General features: G+C 52.9%; 1 protein-coding gene across 3 annotated transcripts in view; it reads left to right on the top strand.

Annotated features, from left to right (window-relative positions):
• CRB3 (crumbs cell polarity complex component 3) overlaps positions 1 to 16,208 on the top strand; it is a 165,862-nt gene that overhangs the window by 21,389 nt on the left and 128,265 nt on the right. For all 3 annotated transcript variants that reach the window (XM_069604350.1, XM_069604352.1, XM_069604351.1), the window contains exon 2: positions 14,546 to 14,849. In XM_069604350.1, the coding sequence (XP_069460451.1) occupies positions 14,750 to 14,849 (100 nt within the window). In that variant the 5' untranslated portion in view covers positions 14,546 to 14,749. The remainder of the gene's footprint in view (positions 1 to 14,545; positions 14,850 to 16,208) is intronic.

The raw sequence follows: 16,208 nt of genomic DNA, 5'->3' as shown, positions 1-16,208 counted from the left end.
GGCACATTAAAGGAAGACATCCCTTGGCAGCAGATGGCAGGATGTTGGCCTTCTCAATGGAGTAGCAGAGAGACTTTTCAGTGATCGTCCAACCATGTCCACACACCTCAGCTTGAGTATGTAGAGGGTCAGTACCCCACAAACCTAACTATTCTCAGTGTGTCGTCGTCCTTGCTCTGAAAGGTGGACCAGCAAAAGAACCCACGTCACTAGTGGTCTGTGGACCAATCAGTACGATCTGACATGGACACCAGCTTTGTCTGACACCTATTAGTCCTGGTTCTGCTGTGAAGCTTACGTCTGATGTTTGTATGTGTACCACCCAAAAACTGGAGACTTCAGAATAGAGCTGCTCGGTTTATCTTGGGCTGAGGAAGATTCGACGTGACGTCCAGTGATGGCGGCCCCTGTTCTGTGTCCCATCTGTTCACTCCCTCCTAAACTTGTTCACCACTTGTTCTCATCTTTGTGCTAGTGTACAGCTACCCTTCGGGGGGGGGGGATGCTTCCGCCATTTGTTTAATGTTTTATTGTAATTTATTTTTGACCGAAATGGACATCCCTGTTTTTCAAATAAATACAAATGCAACGTCGGTGGCTCCCAGTCTCTGGAACATGGGGCCACTACTTGCTGCAGAGGAACGTCCCGTTTCCACACTGCCTTAAATAGGCGAGAGGAAAATGCTCACAGCCGCGCTTCTGGGTATTGTAATCTCCTCCCTGGAACTAAGGTTCCAACTGTATCACTTTGTATTTAGAAAAGCTTTGCTGTGCTGCCAGGCTTGTACTTTGGGTTACTTGGACGCCATCTTTACCAAATACTGTGAAAGATGCCTACCGATCGGGCGCCTTTTGCCTTCCCATTTCTCTACACCCCCCGTCTTTCCTCCCCTTCTGCCTCTTGGTGATCAGAAGCAACTATGCAGCACATCAGTCGTGGGAAGATATTTATGGGTGCTGCTTATAGTCTGTTAAATATGCTGGCTCAGAGCCAGTCTTCTGAACTGCGGAGCGTAGTACGTGTTCCAAGCCAGCGAGTCATCTGCTATTCCCCTTTCCTCCAGACAGAGGAAGCTGCCTGCCAGTGCGTGACAGTCACTCTTGCGTTGAGGGGTGCACCGACACCCTAAAGTGGCTGTGAGCGAGTGGACTCCCTTAGATAGGTGGTCGGTGATTTGCCATGCTGCCACCTTTCCCACCCATCCTCTAAAACTGATCGGTTTACTTACTATCCAGGGCAATACACACCAGAGAAGCTGTGCCTAGACATCCACAGGCTCAAAATCTGCCTCTCGCTGATCCAGTCTTGGATGCCCAGTGCCTACTTGAAGCTCAACCCGTCCAAGATGGAATTCCTAATCGTCACCAACACCGAACATCCAGACATACAGACCTGTCTATCAACCATGAACTCTGAGGACTTCACACCTGAGCTCACCTCGCGCGCCAAGTCTCTTCGGTCCCACAACGACAAACGCCTCTCCTTCAAGACACACGTCTGAGTTTTCTTGGCTCTTTTTGTGTCTGCTCTCCCTTTTGTGGATAATCAAGCCCTTGCTCTCTGCAGACGGCTTTATATCCACCGTTAATGCACTCCTCGAAGTCCTCCTGTGTCCTTAACACAGCTACAAGAGTCTACGTGGATAAGACTGCATCACCCTGGCCCCCCATTGACATTCACTGGCTACCATCGCATGCACGAATCGCCTTCAGTCTGCATCATCTATAAGGCAGTTGCCCAGCTACCATGCGAATAAACTCGGCATCTCCGGTGGACAGCACACCACCAGAAGCCAGGACATGTGTACGCATGAAATCCACCACTGCAAAAAGGAAAGGACTAGAAAAGCCTTCTCTACCTATGCCCCAAGACTATGGAACCTCCTCTCTGTCGGCATCAGAATTTCCCCCAAACTCCTACAATTGAGAAAGGAACTAGAGACCCACCTCTTGAAGGAATCTCTCTGCCTCAATACATAGGCCATCACATTGCTGCTCGTGCCACCTGACTTGCTAGACTCTGCCCACCACCCGGTACAGCTGTACCCCATCTCTATCCCCCTCTATATCCCCCCACCCAATGTATATCTGTTACCTCTGAAAAGCGCTCTGTTGCTTCTCGAAGCCAGGTCCGCGCTCAGTAAATACCATAATACTAATAATTGGAAGTGTTCTGGGAATTGAGGAAGAACCACCCAGGGGTCTTGCTCTCTGTGGACCCCACAGCTTTGTGCAACCACACCCTGTGTAAGGCTTCTCAAGTGTCTCTGATAAAAAGGACCCCTTCCCACCAGAGCAGCCCCATGTGCTTGATCGATGTGTGTAATACATTGCACATTTATTTATTTCAATATATTTATTCAGCGTTTCTATGGCGCCCATAGAGCAGAAAGCGTTTCCATGCGCCACAAGACAATTGGGGGGGGGGGGCGATCAGAGGTGGATAAACGGCCATTCACAGTCCTCCTGGGCCTTGTGACGTTCTGATCGGGCAGGAACAGGAAGTGTAGGGGGTGGGGCAGGTAGGATGGAAGGCGAAGCTAAGGGGACGGGGAATACAGGAGGGAGGGGGGGGCCTGGAAGCTTGGTTGGTGCAGGGGGGCGCCTGAAGGGCAAGTGTGCCGGTTAGTGCAGGGGGAGCCCGGATGTCTAGTACCTTGGGGGGGGGGGGAGGGCGGGTATGGTTTAAGGATCAAGTGTGAGGAGGGGGGGTATTCTAGTCAGGGAGGGTGCCAGAACTGCTGGTAAGGTGGTGCTGAGGTAGACCGGAGGGAGGGGGGGGGGGCTGGACCCTGTATTAGGAGGTACCAGGCAGACAGTTGCAGCAGGGGGAAGCTAGCAAGGAAGGAGGGAGAGGGAAGGAGGAGGAGAAGGGGAAAGTTTTGAGAGGCTTCTGGAACTTTAGGAGATCTGGCTCAAGTCTGAGTGACAGTGAGACCATTCCAGTGGGAGGTTCCTGCTGAAGAAAGAGACCTACCTCCCACTCTCTGCTTGGGGGCACTTCGGACCTGCAGAGAGTTGGAGCTAGAGGACTAAAGGACTCGAGCAGGGAGGTATTTACGGAGAGCAAGTTGGATGTAGAGCAGTCCCAGAAAGTCTTGTGTTTACACTTCCGGAAATGCTGACCCACAGGAATTGTGGATTCCTCTGATCCTTGCATTGTTGGGGTCTGCATTTTACTTGCTGTGATTTGTTACCCCACTGGAAATCGCTTGACTGTTTCATTTAATGTGCCGATCGGATGCAGTGTGCGATTGCCCCCTCAACCCCTGCATAACTTCCCTCAAAGCAGCCAAGCCTATATTTCCAGCTTCCGCTTCCTTGTGAGTGCATTAAGGCTTCTACCGAATGGTGCTGCATGTGCCCTCAAGTACTCGCAACTGGAAAGGCAGGACTGGTGACCAGTCATCCATGTTCTTTCCCTTTATATGCAATGCTAGATACTTTCCTTTCCTCCTTTTTGGTTCTGTGTTTGGGACAGCAGCCCTTCCACGCTGCCCTGTGTGGGACGCTGTTGCATTGTACATTGCCTCTGTGGGACAGTCCTGCCTCCCCAGGGCCCTGTGCACCGGACAGTTGCCTGGGAAGGCGCCGCCTGACTTTAGCTGTATGGGACAGCACTGCGCTCGCCTGAGCCCTTCCTCCGAAGTGGCAATGACACTTTTCTCTCCGAATTACTTCATTCCTACTCTACTTTCATACAAGACTGAAGCAGAACTCCCCAATACTGTTCTCGGATTCCTGGCATTGATAGCCCATGACGTTTTACTTTCATTTCCTGTTTAGATTTTATAAACGACGGCCGAGCAGTAGCTGCAGCTAATCGTTTCCCACATTTATTTGAATAATTCCACTTGTACTCCTGTATTGGGACATGCGTGGAGCCGGGCCCCTCAACATCCAGATCGATTCCAACTCGGGAGCTACTTCACCAAAAGACGGAGACCTCGGCACCTTCAAAACACGTTTCCTTCACCACCTACTGCAAATGGCAACATACACCGCTGCCTTGCTCCAATAAAAACGGAAACTATGAAGCCGAACGGATTCTCATTAAAATCAGATGTAAGCTGCGATTCCCTGGATCCCGCCCGCCTGGATGGCAGTGACGGGGAAGCTGCTGTGATTCCCTGAATCCCGCCCGCCTGGATGGCAGTGGCAGTGACGGGAAGCTGCTGTGATTCCACGAATCCCGCCCGCCTGGATGGCAGTGACGGGGAAGCTGCTGTGATTCCACGAATCCCGCCCGCCTGGATGGCAGCGACGGGGAAGCTGCCCTGATTCCCTGAATCCCGCCCGCCTAGATGGCAGTGACGGGGAAGCTGCTGTGATTCCCTGAATCCCGCCCGCCTGGGTGGCAGTGACGGGAAGCTGCTGTGATTCCCTGAATCCCGCCCGCCTGGATGGCAGTGACGGGAAGCTGCTGTGATTCCCTGAATCCCGCCCGCCTGGATGGCAGTAACAGTGACGGGAAGCTGCTGTGATTCCCTGAATCCCGCCCGCCTGGATGGCAGCGACGGGGAAGCTGCCCTGATTCCCTGAATCCCGCCCGCCTAGATGGCAGTGATGGGGAAGCTGCTGTGATTCCCTGAATCCCGCCCGCCTGGATGGCAGTAACAGTGACGGGAAGCTGCTGTGATTCCCTGAATCCCGCCCGCCTGGATGGCAGTGACGGGAAGCTGCTGTGATTCCCTGAATCCCGCCCGCCTGGATGGCAGTGGCAGTGACGGGAAGCTGCTGTGATTCCCTGAATCCCGCCTGGATGGCAGTGACGGGAAGCTGCTGTGATTCCCTGAATCCCGCCCGCCTGGATGGCAGTGACGGGGAAGCTGCTGTGATTCCACGAATCCCGCCCGCCTGGATGGCAGTGACGGGGAAGCTGCTGTGATTCCCTGAATCCCGCCCGCCTGGATGGCAGTGACGGGGAAGCTGCTGTGATTCCCTGAATCCCGCCCGCCTAGATGGCAGTGACGGGGAAGCTGCTGTGATTCCCTGAATCCCGCCCGCCTGGATGGCAGTGACGGGAAGCTGCTGTGATTCCCTGAATCCCGCCCGCCTGGATGGCAGTGACGGGGAAGCTGCTGTGATTCCACGAATCCCGCCCGCCTGGATGGCAGTGACGGGGAAGCTGCTGTGATTCCCTGAATCCCGCCCGCCTAGATGGCAGTGACGGGGAAGCTGCTGTGATTCCCTGAATCCCGCCCGCCTGGATGGCAGTGGCAGTGACGGGAAGCTGCTGTGATTCCCTGAATCCCGCCCGCCTGGATGGCAGTGACGGGAAGCTGCTGTGATTCCCTGAATCCCGCCCGCCTGGATGGCAGTAACAGTGACGGGAAGCTGCTGTGATTCCCTGAATCCCGCCCGCCTGGATGGCAGTGACGGGAAGCTGCTGTGATTCCCTGAATCCCGCCCGCCTGGATGGCAGTGGCAGTGACGGGAAGCTGCTGTGATTCCCTGAATCCCGCCCGCCTGGATGGCAGTGACGGGGAAGCTGCTGTGATTCCCTGAATCCCGCCCGTCTGGATGGCAGTGACGGGAAGCTGCTGTGATTCCACGAATCCCGCCCGCCTGGATGGCAGTGACGGGGAAGCTGCTGTGATTCCCTGAATCAGATGGCAGTGACGGGAAGCTGCTGTGATTCCACAAATCCCGCCCGCCTGGATGGCAGTGACGGGGAAGCTGCTGTGATTCCCTGAATCCCGCCCGCCTGGATGGCAGTGACGGGAAGCTGCTGTGATTCCCTGAATCCCGCCCGCCTGGATGGCAGTGACGGGAAGCTGCTGTGATTCCACAAATCCCACCCGCCTGGATGGCAGTAACAGTGACGGGAAGCTGCTGTGATTCCACGAATCCCGCCCGCCTGGATGGCAGTGACGGGAAGCTGCTGTGATTCCCAGAATCCCGTCCGCCTCGATGGCAGTGACGGGAAGCTGCTGTGATTCCACGAATCCCGCCCACCTGGATGGCAGTAATGGGAAGCTGCTGTGATTCCACGAATCCCGCCACCTGGATGGCAGTGACGGGAAGCTGCTGTGATTCCACGACTCCCGGCTGGATGGCAGTGACGGGGAAGCTGCTGTGATTCCCTGAATCCCGCCCGCCTGGATGGCATTGACGGGAAGCTGCTGTGATTCCACGAAAACCCGCCCGCCTGGATGGCAGTGACGGGAAGCTGCTGTGATTCCACGAATCCCGCCCGCCTGGATGGCAGTGACGGGAAGCTGCTGTGATTCCACGAATCCCGTCCGCCTGGATGGCAGTGACGGGAAGCTGCTGTGATTCCACGAATCCCGCCCGCCTGGATGGCAGTGACGGGAAGCTGCTGTGATTCCACGAATCCCGCCCGCCTGGATGGCAGTGACGGGGAAGCTGCTGTGATTCCCAGAATCCCGTCCGCCTGGATGGCAGTAACGGGAAGCTGCTGTGATTCCCAGAATCCCGTCCGCCTGGATGGCAGTAACGGGAAGCTGCTGTGATTCCACGAATCCTGCCCGCCTGGATGGCAGTGACGGGAAGCTGCTGTGATTCCCTGAATCCCGCCCGCCTGGATGGCAGTAACGGTGACGGGAAGCTGCTGTGATTCCACGAATCCCGCCCACCTGGATGGCAGTGACGGGAAGCTGCTGTGATTCCCAGAATCCCGTCCGCCTCGATGGCAGTGACGGGAAGCTGCTGTGATTCCACGAATCCCGCCCGCCTGGATGGCAGTAACAGGAAGCTGCTGTGATTCCAGAAAATCCCGCGCCCGCCTAGATGGCAGTAACGGGAAGCTGCTGTGATTCCACGAATCCCGCCACCTGGATGGCAGTGACGGGAAGCTGCTGTGATTCCACGAATCCCGCCCGCCTGGATGGCAGTGACGGGGAAGCTGCTTTGATTCCACGACTCCCGGCTGGATGGCAGTGACGGGGAAGCTGCTTTGATTCCACGACTCCCGGCTGGATGGCAGTGACGGGGAAGCTGCTGTGATTCCCTGAATCCCGCCCACCTGGATGGCATTGACGGGAAGCTGCTGTGATTCCACGAAACCCGCCCGCCTGGATGGCAGTGACGGGAAGCTGCTGTGATTCCACGAATCCCACCCGCTTGGGTGGCAGTGACCGGAAGCTGCTGTGATTCCCAGAATCCCGCCCGCCTCGATGGCAGTAACGGGAAGCTGCTGTGATTCCACGAATCCCGCCCGCCTGGATGGCAGTGACGGGAAGCTGCTGTGATTCCACGAATCCCGCCCGCCTGGATGGCAGTGACTGGAAGCTGCTGTGATTCTTCATGGACCTTACCAAGAATTCCCACTTCCAGCTCCACCTCCTCAGAGGCATTCTCCCTTTCCTCACCTTCCCCCAGATGCTCAATGTCTCGAGCTCTGGTCCTCCTTTAGGCTGGATTACTGCAACAGCCTCTTTCTCAATCTCTCTCGTTCCTCCCTACACCCCCTCCAGCTAATCCAGAATAGAGCTGCAAGACTTATCTTTGGCCTCAAGCCCAGGGAACATATCTCTCCATCCCTAATCTCTCCACTGGCTCCCGGTGGATACCAGGAACAAATTCAAGACTCTGCATCATCCACAAGGCTTTCTGGGGCATGGGACCAGGCTATCGCCAACTTCCCCTCCCTAAATACTCCTCCTCTAGAGTCCAACACTCTAACTCCAACGCTTCTTGAAGCAGAGCGTGCGGAGCAGGTCTTGCTCCTCAGCTGTTGCCTCCATTTGAAACTGCCTCCCTGCCCCACCCAGACTTGAGCCGGCCCTCCTTAAGTTCCAGAAACTGCTCATAACTCTGCTTTGCTCTACCGCTTTCATTTCCCTGTTAATCACCCCACTGCAGGCCCTTTTTTCCCAGTTGATACCAGCAGCTCCCCTTAACCCCCACTCCCCCCACTGCACTGCCCCTGCAGGCCTGCTTGGTGGCTCTGTATCCCACTCTTGGGAGTCGCATGCACTCTTTCTCCCCTCTCGAGCTCTTCACTCCTCTAACTCCCTCCGGGTCAGTCGTTTTTTAAAGAAACAAGCTGGGGATAGATCTGTCTTCGGCTGGGGCCTCCCTCTGGAACAACCTCCCTGCCACTTTAAAACTTGAGGAGAACCATCTCCGGTTCCAGAAGCTCCTCAAGACCTTCCTCTTTGCATCTGCTTTTGCTCCCCCTCTGCCCTGCTGATCTGCTCTCTCTTGGCACTGTGCACCAGGCCACCCTCTGGACCCAGGTACCTGCTCACCCTGCCACCCTCCTGCACTGCCTCCTGACCACCACTTGCACTGGGGACTGTATATGTACCCTTACAGTTCCCCCACACCCTATTTTCTTCTTTTTATGCACCTATCAGACTTTCCTCAGTTCTGCTGCCGTAAACGCAGCACTTGCCACTTGTTGGCTGCACTACCCCTGTTTATTGCTCCAGTATCTATTTGTACTCAGTATTATTTATCTGTTTCTCCTCTGCTCTACACTTTCCACTCTTCCATGCACTTTTCCTCCTTTCCCTTTCCCATGCACTTGTACATTCTCAATGTCACTGGGCCTAGTAAGATTGTTGTTTTTGTTTCTCCTCTGTTCCTCTTCCCTTGCCTTGTCGCGCTCTGAAACACTTGTGTATGAGCGCAATACAAATACAAATATCATAGCACTTAACCTGAGGCCACCTCCTTGGCTCCCCTTGGCCCTTCCTTCCCGGGCCCTCCACCAACACTTGTCCACTCCTGCCCCCCCCCTTCCATCCCTATCTCCTGCACTTCTCTTCACCTCACTTGCACATCCAAATACCACAAGGCCTAGTAGGAACACCATTGTATAATTACTGTTTGGCCAATGCCTTTCTTTCACCTGTTTCCCTTCCCATTTAGCCTTGTGGTGCTTTGAGAAACAATTCTGTAGGCGCCTAAAAAAATGCTAAATAAAAATAAATGTTTCAACCTATTCAGTTGGACTAGGCACTCTTCCTTAAGACTACTTTCTATGCATGTTACATTTACATTGTTCAAGGGATTTCGAATACAGTGGTCCACCACTTCTGCTTGCTGAAAGTCTTATCCGAGTGGCAAAGTAACTGGTTACTGTTTCTGCCAATGCTTTAGAATGCTTTGCTTCACTCACCGGCTTCTGAAGCATTTGCTCTGCGGGTCACACTGCTTTCCCCGCTTGAACCACAACTTTTACTGCTCGTTAGGGACCCACACCCTTCTCTTGAACAGGTGTCTCCAGTCTTGCCACAGGCCTTGGGAGTTTTCCTCTGCTTCCAAGACCCTTGACTTGGCAAGTGCTTCTTGCCGCTGTGTTAGACACGCCAGCAGTTCGGCAACCACAGCAATTGGGCTCACATGGGGAAAGGTTTCTGCAGCAGGTCTTTCGCTGCGCAGCCTCTGCACTTGAGATTTTGGAAGGATAGGACTCTCTCGGAACATGCAGTTGAACTGCTGTTTCCACGTTCCAGCGACCCTCTTGTTCTCCCACTTCAGCTTGGTTTCTTCTAGTTCTACTGCCACAGCCAGCATTCCAGCTCCTCCCCTCCTTTCTCTCTGAGGGGGTGTTAGGTAGAATCCTATGCAGTTCCCTTAGGAAGCACTACAGATTAGGACTACAGGTGAGAGCAATGAATCCCCTTTGGTATCCGTCTGTACCACACAGATTTAGTTGGTAGCTGTGGCCGAGCAGTCAGACTTATCGCAAGAGGGAGATGAGCAGTATTCAGGGTTTACACAATAGGACTACAATACTATGGAACAAGGAAACGCTGACCAAAGCTTTGTATCAAAAAGAATATGTATTTATTTTACACACTTAGTTCCACACACAAATCACTATCATTAAAGCAAGTTAAAACAGTCAAGAAAAGTAAACACAACTCCCTATTTAAATTGTAGACCAGTTTGAGCAAGATTGAAAACTGAGCAAAATGGCACAGTGTAAACCAAGCAGAAATGGCACTCTAACAATTTCTTCAGAGGGAGGGAAAGGTCAAGTTATACAGGGTTAGACTCCTAAACACACCAGCAACCCTTCCCAATAGGATTGTGAACAAGTTAGGCAAGGTAGTACTTTAGCATAAACAATACTTTGGTGAAAACCGAGCAAAATGGCACTTCAACAATATATAAAGGGGAAGGAAGGGTGGTTATAAGAGTTTAGGTGCACCAACACATTTTTTGATGAAAAGCAACCTTGAGAAGATGGTTGTAACAGAATTAGCCAGAGTCAATAGGCCTGTGCCAGAGTCAGTGGTACAAGGCAAAGTGCCCAGGATCAGACGGTTCTAGTAGCTGCAGTCAAGTCTAACGGTTGAAAAGGAGGGTTCAGAAGGTAACAAGACTGTTAGACGATGGGGATGGCTAATCCAGAAGGCAGGCAAAGGATTTAAACCACCTTTAGCAGTACCCAATGAAACGGGAGGCCTGGCGGAACAATGTACCTTGAAAGTGGATGAGTCTCCTGCGGTGGCGGCAGTTCCTGCAGTTCGGGAGATCCAGCAGAGGAAGAGAGGCTCTCGTCGTGGAGGAAGGTTCGAGTCGCTGCACTGCCCAGGGAAGAAGCCAGCCGCGGTGATGCCAAAATGGAACAAAAGGTAAACTCCTTTAAATCGCGGTCGTGGTGGATGGGGGCCTGGCTATCCGGTCTCCTAGTGCTTGGCACTGGCGATTCGACCAAGGCAGGTCCTGGAAGGCGATTGGCGAACTGGTTGGCCCCACCAGCTCAAGGGAAGAAGGCTCTTGCATGGAAGGTTTTCTCTTGTCGTTGGAGAAAAGTGGTGAGGATCTACAGCAGAGCTTCACCGGTGGTTCAGTCGTTGCATATGTCTTCAGCTTCTCTCCTCTTCGGATTTCTTGGTTCCAGTGGCAACGTCTTGTCCTCCAGTCCTCAGAGCCCTGGTTTTATGCAGAACCCCCCCCCCCTTCATACAGCCTAGTTGTTGCTCACACAGTGGGGTGGTTATCCTGGCGGGATAACCCCCCAACCTATCAAGGCAGAGTGCGACTTGGGTTGCCTAGGCAACCCTGTCCAGTGTGCCTACTCCCCCTCCCACACATCCTGTCTACCCCAGACTCCCTGGCGCTTAAAGTAGGGCTTCTGTCCAGAAGCCCGCCTAAAGGACAAAGGATCCCCGACCTAGGTTAGGATTAGAGAGGAAGATGCGAGAAGTTTTAACAGATATGGCAAAAATACCCAACCGGAGAATAAATAAGAATTAAATAAACCGGGGCTATGTTCGAGGCTACTATTTTTTAAAAAAAAATAGCCTCGAACAATGGGAAAATCCCATAGGAAACTATTTGCGGTAAAACTAAGTGGTAGAACCACTGCCAACAGCCATACTCTGATAAAATGGGGACGAGACATTGTCCCTACAAAACGGACACAGGGGAAACATTATTAACCCCTCCAGTACTTCCCTATAAGATTGTTTGTACTGGTTCTGTTCAATAGATTTGACTAGTAAAGTCAATGGCAACTCTACATGCCCTGGGAGACAGTAGTCAGTCCCAGGGTATGGAGTCTGTTTGTGGGTCACTATGACACCCCTGTTACTGCACTGAGGGTGCTGTGTAACACGCACGTAGAAAGATGATAGCTATGAGGTTGAGAGAGACCCCATAGACCATAAGCGCAACAATAGCCTAAAACACACATCAGCAATATGTCTAAGAGTAGGGAAAAAGAGTCTCACTCTTAGCAGGAGAAAAAGGAAACCCTTCAAATCCAGCAAAAGCTGCTGGGGGACCCTATAGGTGAGTGAAATTAGCCTTTTAAAAGAATTCTCCCTAACAGGGGGGACTTTTATGCCTCCCAGGTTCAGTAATGTTCAGGGATGGGCTATTAGCCTCAGTTGCCCGACTACTAGGCTTAATAAAGCCTTTGACAACTGCATACCTATTTAGTCCCTCTAGGTTTCTGGGACTTGTAATTTCTTACACCGTTAGATTCAAGCATGTTTGTAATAAATTTAAATGTAGTTTAATTCCCTTGAGCGGGGCTATGAAGTTTATCCTTTACAGAGGAAGCTCCTTTATTGGGTTTGAGGAAGGTGTTTAGTTTGGGATACCAAAAAGGATCTTTCTTTTGGTAAAGTTTGTTCAGATTTTACAACATCCACAACTTCAGATCTAATGTGAGGGATATGTACATTAAAATGACAATAAGCCCTTACCTCTTGGGTACCTTGGGAAGATTCTTCCTCCAGGGGAAAAATACTGTCTCGTCCCACAGAATGTCCTCACCACCCTGGGCCCTGTCTCCTCCCAGGTGATTCTCCCGCAGTACACCACCCCCAGTGTTGAGATCGGGAAGCGCCTGCCTTCCCCTGGCCACCTGGGAGGAGACTTCAGGCAGGGTTTGAGGGATCTGCAGGATTCCTCGTAGGGGTTCATGGGTTTAGGGACTGTCTGTCCCAAGCCTACCAGTGACCCTATGCAGGCACCCTTGAGGGATAGATATGCCTCTTCCAGTGTTCCATGTATTGGGGCATGGTGTACCCCTGCATGGCTCCATGTATTGGGTGCATGGTCTACCCCTGCAGGGCTCCATGTATTGGGGGCATGGTCTACCCCTGCAGGGCTCCATGTATTGGGGTCATGGTCTACCTCTGCATCGTATCTCTCCAGCTCTGAATTCCCTTCATTGGCTCCCTGTGGATGTAAGGATTACATTTAAAACCATCTGCATTGTCCACAAGGCTTTCTCGAGCCTGGGTCCAAAATACCTTCAACTCTCCCTCCGTAAATACCTCCCCTCTCGAGACCTGCGCTTCCCCACTTCTAACTCCCTCGCGGTCAGTCTTTTTTCAAAGAAACGGAGCTGGGGGTAGATCTGTGTCTTCGGCTGGGGCCCCTTTGCAACAGCCTCCCGGCAACCTTGAAACTGGAGGAGAACCATCTCCGGTTCCGGAAGCACCTCAAGACCTTTCTTTTGGCTTCTGTCTTTGCCCCTCTTCTCCCATGCTGATCTGTTTTCTCTCTCGGCACTGTGCACCTGGCCACCCTTTGTCCTTCGGCCCAGGTACCTACTCACCTTGCCACCTTCATGCACTGCCTCTGGGCACCCCCTGCACTGGGGCCTGTATCTGTACCCATACAGTCCCCCTCCCACTTTTCTTCTGCACTTATCAGATATACCCTATCTGACTAATCTAGCACATGCCACTTGCTGGCGGCACTTCCACTGTTCATTGCCTTTATTTTACTTATTTATTCTGCTCTCTCCTCTGTTCCGCACTTTCCACTTCTCCCCCCTTCCATGCACTTTCCCCCTTTACCATGCACTTGCGCGTTCTCAGTCTCACTGGGCCTAGTAAGATCGTGGTTTTAGTTTTTTAGGTTTGTAACTTGTAAATTGGGTTTTTTGTTTCTCCCTTGTTCCCCTCCCTTTGCCTGGTCGTGCTCTGAAACACTTGTGTATGAGCGCGATACAAATAAAATAACACATCATATCTGCAGGGCTCCATGTATTGGGGGCATGGTCTTACTCTGCAGGGCTCCATGTATTGGGGGCATGGTCTTACTCTGCAGGGCTCCATGTATTGGGGGCATGGTCTTACTCTGCAGGGCTCCATGTATTGGGGGCATGGTCTTACTCTGCAGGGCTCCATGTATTGGGGGCATGGTCTTACTCTGCAGGGCTCCATGTATTGGGGGCATGGTCTTACTCTGCAGGGCTCCATGTATTGGGGGCATGGTCTTACTCTGCAGGGCTCCATGTATTGGGGGCATGGTCTTACTCTGCAGGGCTCCGTGTATTGGGGGAATGGTCTTCCTCTGCAGGGTCCATGTATTGGGGGCAAGGGCTACCTCTGCATGGCTCGATGTATTGGGGCAAGGGCTACCTCTGCATGGCTCCATGTATTGGGGGCATGGTCTACCCCTGCATGGCTCCATGTATTGGGGGCATGGTCTACCCCTGTAGGGCTACATGTATTGGGTGCATGGTCTTACTCTGCAGGGCTCCATGTATTGGGGGAATGGTCTTCCTCTGCAGGGCTCCATGTATTGGGGGCATGGTCTTACTCTGCAGGGCTCCATGTATTGGGGGAATGGTCTTCCTCTGCAGGGTCCATGTATTGGGGGCAAGGGTTACCCCTGCATGGCTCCATTTATTGGGGGCATGGTCTACCTCTGCAGGGCTCCATGTATTGGAGGCATGGTCTACCTCTGTAGGGCTACATCTATTGGGGGCATGGTCTACCTCTGTAGGGCTACATGTATTGGGGGCAGGGTGTTCCTCTGCAGGGTCCATCTATAGGGGGCAAGGGCTACCTCTGCAGAGCTCCATGCATTGGGGGGGACAGGGCTACCTCTGCAGGGCTCCGTGCATTTGGGGGGAAGGGCTACCTCTGCAGGGCTCTATGCATTGGGGGGGGGACAGGGCTACATCTGCAGGGCTACACTTCTAGGGGACAGGGCTACCTCTGCACTGCTGTCCTTTCTTACCGTTCCATGTGCGGTTCGATCCTTAATTAGCATTGCAGTGATCAGTCATTATTTTGTAGTATTAGGTTTTGTGAATATGCTGTGTAATTGTGCCTTCTTAGGGTAATCTTTTTTTTCTTTTCTCTGCAATCAGGTGCTTTTGTTTGCATGAGGTCTGGGGGATACAGGCCTTTTCCCAGGTGGTCTCATCTGCTGCTGATGCCCATACAATCAGGACCTAACGGTGGCATCCTCAAGGAGAGAGGTGACGATTGCTTCTTGGGGGGGCTCCCCCCCTCCGCACCCCCGTTTCCTTGGAGTCTCCAGCTGTACACCTATTATATTACTGTTGCACTTTATGAAGTTCATTGCTGGTGGGAAGATGGCTGGCTGGACTTCCCACGCGACCCTGTGTGCGGTTTCTTGGCTGTCTGTGTTGCGGCCGGCACTGAGTCAAGGTAAGCCACAGAATTACTGGGCTCGGAATGTGGACCGGTGCATAGGCCAGGTGTGCTCTTGTATAAGGTGCCCTTGCACACAGCGCACATTGAGCCCTGCTTACTGGCAGAGCTGCCAGTGTCCTCATGGCAACCTTCCCTGGGGTGCGTGAAGGCCTCTTAGACCTCGCCCTGCAGCCGGGAGCGGAGGGCTCTCCCACCTGACCCCACTTGCCCCCGTGCCTGCTCTTTAGTGCGCATGGAAAGTGCTTACTTTTGAAGCAATCTCTTTGGGCTCTCCCATTCCTTGCCCTCTGGTCCCAGCAGGGCAGTGCGCGGGGGGGGGGGGGGGTATTCGGGGGAGAGGGGCGGTGTGCTACTGCATAGAAACATTTGTTAACAGCGCAGCAGTGCTTTCCTCCCTTGTGACCTGAGGAAGGAAGGATACCTTTTCATCGGTTTAGTTTTATGGTTGGCGGATGGTCATGCCCACACCCTCGCCAACTAGCACATGTATGTTGCTCTATTTGCAGGGGTTGGGGTCAATGCAGAAACTTCTCTTTGCGTTTTGCTATATACTCTGGTTGGCCTGCTGCTACTGGGAGAGGATAAACCGTACCCCGAGTCCTCCTGATATCTGTATGCACGTGTATGGGCTCTCCTAAACACTTTGCCAGCCTGTCCTGATGTGTACCCCACATGACCACCTTTTAGCTCTCATTTTGGGGATGCTTTTTGGATAGTGGAAGTGAGGATGGGGACAATGTATTTTACAGCCCATGAGCTAAGCTCTTCAAATATGATACAGCTGGGAAGACCACCTGGTACCTTCAGAGGAACTCCTTCCCAGACCCCGAGACCCCCCCCCCCCGACCCTCCCCCCAACCCTCTTCCGCGATCGACCTTTGACTCCATATCCGGTCATCGAGGGCCACCAAAACCACATCTTTCCAGGATAGCCATCAGGAGTACTTCTAGCGTGCCAGCACACCTGAAGACCTCCGGGCGCAATATTCGGGATATCCATGTTTATGCAATCGTCCAAGATCCTCGCCAAAACTCTGGAACACTGTCTCATATAAAGGGGCCTTGCCCCCTCTATGCTGCACTTCAGGAAGGAATAGACGTCATATGTCTGCCCCCACCCTTACTACCCGCCCTGTGTGTGCACCCCTTTATCGCCCAAACCTATAGCGTGTGCCACGTACTTGTGTCATTTCCTTTGTTACGGAGCTAGGGCGGGCTATATGCACCACTACTGATCACACCCAGTCATCAAGTGACTGCCCTGGGACAGTCTGGCTCAGGTACACCTCTTAATCCTCAGATCTTTCTCCAGTTTTTCTGACCAGCCAAGGGCTCGGGCGATGCTTTCTCAGC

Source organism: Ambystoma mexicanum, chromosome 3q (genome assembly GCF_040938575.1).
Source record: "Ambystoma mexicanum isolate Mex_15411 chromosome 3q, UKY_AmexF1_1, whole genome shotgun sequence".
NCBI lineage: Eukaryota > Metazoa > Chordata > Amphibia > Caudata > Ambystomatidae > Ambystoma > Ambystoma mexicanum.
This window is presented reverse-complemented; position numbering and strand designations above follow the sequence as displayed.